Below are 8,124 nucleotides of genomic sequence, written 5' to 3' on the forward strand. Positions count from 1 at the left end.
CGATAGAAACAGACTTGTGGAGAGGTACATGCGTATGGGCCGCTCTAGGTGGGGGAGGAAATTAAGTCACCCCCGAAAAGACGGCCTAGCCGTTTTTTCGGGGGTTAAAAAAAAATAAGGCCCAGACTTATTTTGTGAGAAACATGGTAGATAGATAGATAGATAGATAGATAGATAGATAGATAGATAGATAGATAGATAGATAGATATGATGGGTAGATATAGATAGATGATAGAGATAGTTATGAATGGATAAATAGATATAGAGATAAAAAGAAAGAAAGAAAGAAAGAAAGAAAGAAAGAAAGAAAGAAAGAAAGAAAGAAAGAGCGGGAGGGAGGGAGGAAGGGATAGATTGCACCTGCAGAACTTACAGTCCATTCTTTATTTAAAAAACTAAGAAAAAACAAAATATAAAGAATCTTGGTGTATTATAGGAACATGGTAAGATAACACAGGAATGACAAGAAAATAAAAATAAAAAAATTCCATCCATTCTATATTTTTCTCCCTATTTACCCAACGATCTAATCCACAAGTTGTCACTTTCCTGCTTCTTAATGAGCTTTTATCTCAGAATTAATATTGCTAGAAAAGATGGGAAATGAAATTTCACTTCTGGCACAAGCAATTTTAAAACCGACTGCAATTAAGATCAATATATGGGATTATGACATAAAACAGAATTCCAAACAGGGTCTACTCTTAACCTTGGGCAGAGATCAAGGGTGCCGATTGTCATTAGAAGACAGGCAACACTAGAGTTAAATGGCATTAACTTGAAGTGGCACCAAACTCCATAGCTCTGGGTGACCTTCCCCAGCAATCTCTGGAGACAAGAGGCCACGTTGGAGGCCAGCAGAAGTCAATTCCCTGGGTGCTGAATTCTCTTCCCCAGCATCACTTTCTGGACTTGCCCTGACAGGAAGGAAGGACCACAACCGAAACAGAACAATGATCCCAGGGGTGTATGTGTAATTTTTACTAACATGTTTTATTCCAGCCTCTCCTCTGCAGATGGAGCCCAGAAAAAGTTGGATCCCATGAGGAGAAGTTGCTTCTTGCTGTAATTATGACCATCTGGGCCTTTGAGACCTGTGATGCTATATCTCCAGTTTTTGACTTTGATGCAGGCATTAGACTGAAGCCACATGCAAAGGATCTTGTATCAGAAAAGGATAAATTCCTTGGGCGAAGCTCTCTGGGACCAAGTTTTGGGACAGGTGCAGGCTCTGCTCTTGATTGCACCTTTCTCTCCTTTGCAGATGAAACTGAGTGATTCTCTGCTTAGATCAGGAAAGCCACTGGCACTTCTCAGAGTCTTTGCATTTCTCCAACTGTTCCTGTTGTTTGTGTTAGAAACAGGAAGTGGATTGATTAATGCCACGAATGATGGACCTCCTGCTTCTGCTTCTGCTGGTGTCCCCATCAGTCTGTGGGAAGCTGAGAAGGAAATGCCCATTGAGTTTGGAGCACCAGGATGGCTACAATCCATGGAGCTTTTACAGGCCAGGAGACCATCTCATTGGTGTGGTCACAACTGAAACATGGGTGTCGCCTATAATGTTGCCCTTCAACAGCCCTCCTTCCATACCTTCTCCTTGGTAAGTCATGCAGGGTGATGGAGTTGCACTCCCTCCATGTGCAATTCTCACACTCTCCTTTTCTTCTTATTTCATTTATTTTTGTACCTCAGGACCTGTCTAATTTCCTGAATGATTGTTATTTCCACGGCTTTCCTCTTTTGCCTTACTTTGTGGAAGAGAGTAAAATCCAAAGATGGAGTTTTAAAAGGACCTGAATGAAATCCAGATGATTTTCCTTTCTCGGTTCATTCCTGAGTTCATCACTTGAATAATGACCTTTGTTTAAGTAGCAATTGAAACAATTGTAGTTGCCTCTCTCATTTGCATAATTGATCATTCGATTTGGATCAATGTTGGCCTAAGGCTTAGTAGGTTTGTGAAGGATTATATATTTTAAAAACATTTGTTGTTACTATTGAATATAATAACATGAATATTGTTTTTACAATAGGAAGAGTTCTGCTCTAGCAAATACCCTAATGTCAATTTTTGGTATTCAAATGGTCAACAAGAATTCCCAGCTCCTGCACAATCTCACCCTGGGCTACAACATCCATGAAAACCATTTGAGCACCTTCCGCACTTCAGATGCCTTGCTGGACATTCTTTCCACTGGAGAAGCCAATGTCCCCAACTACGGCTGTGGGAGGAAGGAGAACCTCCTGGCTCTGATTGATGAAGCTTCCCGGGACATCTCCATCCAGATGTCAACATTAGGAGGCACCTACAAAGTCCCACAGGTTTGTGTGTGTTTTTCTCTATCTAAGGTGAGTGGGGTGGTGGGGATGAACAACAGATCCAATATCTTCCTAGAATTCAAGAGCTCTTTTTCAGAATATTAGGGAACATATAAACTATGTTTTAGTCAATTATGTTCATCTTCAAATTGACCATTAAAGGCCTGAAGAGCCATAAGGTCCCTGTAGAGGATATTCTACTGAATATTCAACTATTGAAAAACTATCCAGGTTTTGAGGTCCTCCATTAGCATGTTCATTTTCACATATCAATAATATCTGCCTTATCCAATTGGAATCAAGTTGGCAATAGTCCTGTCTATGTATAAAAAATTATTGAGATCACAGGATCTGAAGAGTATCTTTGGGGTGGATAAAAGGAGTTCAGCTCCTGCCCTCGGAGATACAGTAAGTTATGAATTTATAACATTTCTACTTTGTATAAACATTATTCTTCATTACTTTTTCAGATCTCTCATAGATTTCCTTCAGAGGCTCTGAGTGATAAAAGGAGATTCCCCTTTTTCCACCAGATGCTCCACAAAGAAGGGATCCAATACCCAGCAATCATCCAGCTGCTCCTCCATTTCAGATGGACCCTGATTGGCCTCTTTGCTTCAGACACAGAGAATGGAGATAATTTCATGAAGACTTTCCCTCCTATGCTTGTCAGGAATGGAATTTGTGTGGTTATATCACAACGATTCACAACAACTGGACAAACAGCACCCCTCAGGGAAGCCCTCTCTAAGTGGAGACAAGTCAATGTCTTTGTCCACTTCATAGAATTTATTTCCATCTGGTACAGAATTTTTCCTTTCCATGAAGCACTTATGCATTTGCCAGGACCCATTGAAGGGAAAGTCTGGATCACCACAAGTTTTGCAGCGTATCCAATAGAGAAGCACATACCTCTCAAATACATCCATAGTATTTCAAATTTTGCTTATCTGGGGAAAAAAAGGCCAACAGATGCTGCCTTTGAACCCCATTTCTTTGTGGAAGATCAGTTTCAAGATCTTTATTTTCGCTGTTCCCTTTCCAAGCACATCTTTTCTGTCAAAGGTCGCAGAAGATGCACCCAGAAAGCCCCACTGGAGACCCAGGAGAAAAGGAACAGGAAACGGATCATAAATGACCCTCATCGCTACAGTATCATTCAGACTTTGGCCCAGGCCATGAATGCCGCTTATTCCTCCAGATCGAGGAGGGGGAGGAAGGAGGGAGAAAAGAGGTTGGGGGCTCCGAGGCTGCAGCCGTGGCAGGTATGGGGGGGTCCCAATAGGGATCCATTAATCTGAGATCCTTTGGAGAAGGAACCGAAAGGAGAAGGAGGGGAACATCTCAACCTTCTTGTGCTGGAAAAGGTCAAGAGATTTGCACCATCTAATTGCTCCTGTCTGACGCTCCGGAATAACAGGGAGCAGATCTGAAGTTTCTGTCTAGCCTCTGTTGGAAGAAATCTCCTTCTGGGTTTGGTTCCAAGTGGGGAAGAAAGACGCTGGAAACATGGTGACTGCTTGGAAGATGGTTTAATGGTGGACAGGAGCACATGCCTTGGTTGAGGAAAGAAGGGCTGAGATGCTGAGAGTGCAACTGTTTTATGCCCTCTGTTGGGATTTGAATTTGAGCTTGTATTCTGATCAGTTTTCAGACTCCCATGGGGCCATGCAGGGGCAACTCTGTAGGCTGTCCTGAGTTCCAGGCTTGGTTGAGCCTGGCTGGGTGATGATGTAATGAAAGGGCTTTGGGCAATTCCTTTAGAGTTTTACCTGGAGTAGATCTTTGTCATGTAAAATAGAGTGGCCTAGGCCAGAGTAATGGTCCATTAGCAAAGGTAGGAGGGGGCTGAGTTTCAGCCTCTCTGAGTTTCTACTTTTCTTTTTAGGGGAAATATATTCTCCCTTTTTAGTATATCCTAAAATATTTCATTTTCCTAGGAGAGGGGAGGGTTTTAACTCCCAATACCTCTTTCAGTCATTGGAAGAGTGTTGAATCCTCCCTTGTCCAACTGAGAGATGTTGCAAGTTGGAGAAGCTGCTCTCATAATCTCCTCCTTGTCTTCTCTCAAGACTCAGTTTCAGGTTGCAGTCAAGTACGATTTTGAGATTGTTTTCATAAACATATATTCATGTACAAATAACTCAAGATGGCAAATGTCTCCAACACAGGTTCCTCCTTCAACCTATCCATTTTACATCAGAACAGAATTTGGCCCCATTCAGAGAAACTGCCTCCTATTGATCTGAGAACTGCAGTTGCACATAAAAGAGTTCCGAATTTCCCGGATATTTTATTAGGAGAGGCGTCACAAAGTGAATCCCTGAGTCCTGATAGGAGATGCAGCATAGCAGGCCGTGAGCTGCAGTTCGAGTGGCCCCTTGTCCACAGGGGCCCCAGTCTCAGCTCAGGCGCTCTTTCTTTGTATCGGCCCCCTGAAACGGCTCTGGGAACTCCGTTGCAGCTCTCGGAGGTTAATTCCCTTTGGACTTTTGGCAGGGTTATTCGATATAAATATCTCGTTGCTCTAAAGGCTGCTCAAATAAACATTCTTGGGAAGAGCAGCCCCATCTTGTTGGATTTCCAGATCTTTGAGGCCTTGTTTGAGTTCACTAAGTGCACTAACTCATCCCCCATCCTTAAAAGCCCTTCCCTGCAGAAGCCATGGGGGCTGAGTACCAATGAGTAGTTGTGTGTTCATTTTCCCCACAACAACAACCCTGTGAGTTGAGTTGGGCTGAGAGACTGGCCCCAAATCCCCCAGCCTGCTTCATGACCAAGGCGGGACTTGAACTCACAGCCTCTTGCTTTCTACTTCGGGGGCTTCACCAGTAGACCAAACTGGCTCCCTTATATACTTATCAAGCTTGGCACAATCCTTCATCCAGTGCATCATTAATGTTCTTATATGAGATACTATAATTTATCAAATCCTAACACCCAGATAGTTTTCTATTGCTTTTTAGTCATACAGTTGTTTCTAGGAGAAATCAGAAATATTTTTCTGGAAAGTTGGTAATGTTTAAATAACATAAAAATCTATTTGCCTGAGAATTGTTATAAATCTTGTATAATAGCGATTTATCAACACTATTATATTAATGACAACATAGAAAAATTGATGACTTAATGACAAAATGTTGTATCTTCCCACTTTCATCACAAAGATTAAAAAAAACTAAAGATTATTTGAGTACCATTTTAAAATCAGTTTTTATCCACTTAATTATCATACCATCCACCCCTCACTTAACTGGGTTTCTGATCACATCAGAAAATTGTTTGTTACTCTTTCCTGAGATCGAGTTATATCAGCAGTATTTCCATAATGTATTTGGGAAATGAAATAATATGTGAGGATGACTTGCATAGAGCACATAAGTTATATCCCCCCCTTTCCCACCACCCATTTAGAAAGGGCCGTGATAGGAGGGAATGACTTTTGGGGGGTGGAGGAGAGATTCTGCCTGGGGAAGAACCAGAGAAGAGGAGGACACCTACAGCTGCATTAAAAAAAAGGGTCGGTGGGAGATTTGTACTTTCTGACTCCCCAAATCCTGTCAGTGCAGCATTACAGCGAAGTGGGCCTAGCTCAGGTTTCCTGTCTGGGCTTCCTGGGAGAGGATGACCCTGACAATTTTCTTCTTCAGAAATCCGTGTTTCTGATAAGCAACCTGTTGCTTTCAGGGAGTTCATAAATCTCCTTTTTTCTGTTGTTCAACTATATTTTGTCAAAATCTATATTGTCAAAATATGATCGACAATTTTTTGTGAACTTTTTTCGTTCACTTGTAAGATAGTGGTAACACCTATTTTCCTAATAAAGCATATCTGTAACTACAGAAGACAGATTCTGTTCTGGACTAGCAGGCTCGAAAGCCTGCAACTCTGATTGGCCCGTGAATAGCAGATCGTGATTGGTCACCACAGACTGATCCGATTGGCTAGTAAACGGGCTGCCACGATTGGCCCAGCCAAGAGCGGCAAACTCAAATCACCTTCATTGGCTGCCTAGCCACAGCCAGCCCTATATAAGGGGCTGCTGCGGCTGGGATGTTCCGCTCAGATCTGAAGTCACTAATAAAGAGCTGTTGTTGTTATCTGAGTCTTGCCTCCGTTCTTGAACCATCCTCCCAGATCTAACAGATTCAAATATGAAAAAGCATCTGGGATAAGAAACAAAGTTTTCTGCTTTTAAAATTGCTGCATGTTCCCATTCTAGTTCCATCCTTTCCTGGAGAAGAATGAGTTTGTCAATATTTCAGACCTTAAACTCTACATGGACCCAAATGGAGAGGTAGCAGCAGATCTGGCCATTTTGGGCTTCTTGGTTCTTCCCAGGGATGATCCCAGGAGAGAGGTTCTGGCGTATTTTGTAAGACAGAGACTTTCTATCAACCAGGATGTTCTTTCACAGCTAAAGCTGCTCAACAAGGTAGGAGAAAGTTTTGATGTCTTTCCTCTGTTTTCCAAAGCCTGAGGTCCCATTTCAAGAGGGCTGATGCTATTCCCCAAAGGTGGTTGATCTTCACCGAGAATTGAATCTGGGCAGTAGAAACTGGATTTTTTCCCTTAGGCTGCTTGGGAGGCTTCCATATTGTTCCATTTTGTGGACCATGTACAATTAAGGGTCTCCATCAAACGGGTGAGAAACCCACAAGGGCTGGGGAATGTGTCCCTAGTAGCTTCTGGCTGTTTGCTCCTTGTGCCCAGAAGAGCAACGAAGGCGGCAATTCTGCTGACCGGGGCCTGAATCCAGGCTTGGACCGTATCGGATGGGATTGAATCGTGATTGGACGGAGGTCCTTTTGGCCCCATTGGGGGAAAGAAGCTTCTTCTCGTCCTGCTTGGGGAAAAATTCCCCCTGAAGGGGCAGCTCCATAATCTGGGAGGCTCTTAAGGAGGCCAGACCTGGCCAGAGCTCTCCATGCCTCCCTTTCACCCTCCCTGGGATGGAGCAATGGGCCTTCTGCTCCTAGGAAGCAGCTCCAAGGCTTTCAGTTCACCTGAAATTATCAAGATTGTTCTGATATCACACCTTAAAATTATGGGTGTAAGAAGAGGGGAGAAATGCGTGTTAATGGGGTCATGAGAAGGAACCGACCAGTTATCAATGCTGAAATCTTTTCTCAGTTCCATCCAGGAATGGGATTCAAATTTTGTAACAACCGGTTCTGTGGGCGTGGCTTAATTTATGGGTGTGGCTTGGTGGCCATGTGACTGGGTGGGCTGTGCTTTGGCATTTGCTTGAGGAGCATCTCCCCATGCGCATGCACCCTCCCGGCCCTGCCACAACTGCTGGTTATGAGAGGAGGAGGAGGAGGAGGAGGAGGAGGAGGAGGAGGAGGAGGAGGAGGAGGAGGGTCACCTGTTCAGCCTGTCTGGATTCCAAAAACAAGAAATGAAAGAAGTAACAAAGAGTCTTTCCCGGCACAGGGAAAAGTTTGCAACTTCCTCTCCAATGGGGAAACGGGCGGCTCTGGGCAGCAGAGAAGCAGCCTGCTTGAATCCTGTTTCTCTCTGCCACCCTGAGCTGTGCCAGGAAAGACTCTCTTGCTCTCCCAGCAGTAGGAGGACACGAGACTCGCCACATCTCTTGCAGTACAGCGAAATGTAGCTCAGGTCCCCACCAGTCTGCATCTCGCCCCCTGCCTGGATTCACTGCAGATACTGGGCCTTCCTGCTGGGGGTGAGGGTGGCAGGTGGTGGCAGCAAAAGGCAAGTGGGGTGGGGGGTTAAAGGTGACCGGCAGTGGCAAATAGGCAACTGGGCCCCAGAGCTTGCAGAGCCTCACTCACCGA

The 8,124-nt window shown here is 44.0% G+C and overlaps 1 protein-coding gene across 1 annotated transcript; it reads left to right on the top strand.

Annotated features, from left to right (window-relative positions):
- The first annotated feature begins 2,140 nt into the window (after nt 1-2,140).
- LOC148123769 (vomeronasal type-2 receptor 1-like) lies at nt 2,141-7,441 on the top strand. The gene is made up of 3 exons (XM_087918860.1): nt 2,141-2,326; nt 2,794-3,588; nt 6,546-7,441. The coding sequence occupies exons 1-3, from the start codon at nt 2,291-2,293 to the stop codon at nt 6,801-6,803; spliced, it is 1,089 nt and encodes a 362-aa protein (XP_087774986.1). The 5' UTR covers nt 2,141-2,290; the 3' UTR covers nt 6,804-7,441.
- The last annotated feature ends 683 nt before the right edge of the window (nt 7,442-8,124 follow it).

This window comes from Pseudonaja textilis, unplaced genomic scaffold, assembly GCF_049901715.1.
Source record: "Pseudonaja textilis isolate UNSWEBS1 unplaced genomic scaffold, rPseTex1.2 PTEXCTG89, whole genome shotgun sequence".
NCBI classification, from domain to species: domain Eukaryota; kingdom Metazoa; phylum Chordata; class Lepidosauria; order Squamata; family Elapidae; genus Pseudonaja; species Pseudonaja textilis.

Excerpts from the sequence above, each read along its gene's own strand:
- LOC148123769 (XM_087918860.1), top strand. The coding sequence starts at position 2,291 with ATGTCAACATTAGGAGGCACCTACAAAGTCCCACAG. Across the intron at positions 2,327-2,793 it reads GCACCTACAAAGTCCCACAG|ATCTCTCATAGATTTCCTTC; the intron begins GTTTGTGTGTGT and ends TTACTTTTTCAG. Across the intron at positions 3,589-6,545 it reads CGAGGCTGCAGCCGTGGCAG|TTCCATCCTTTCCTGGAGAA; the intron begins GTATGGGGGGGT and ends TTCCCATTCTAG.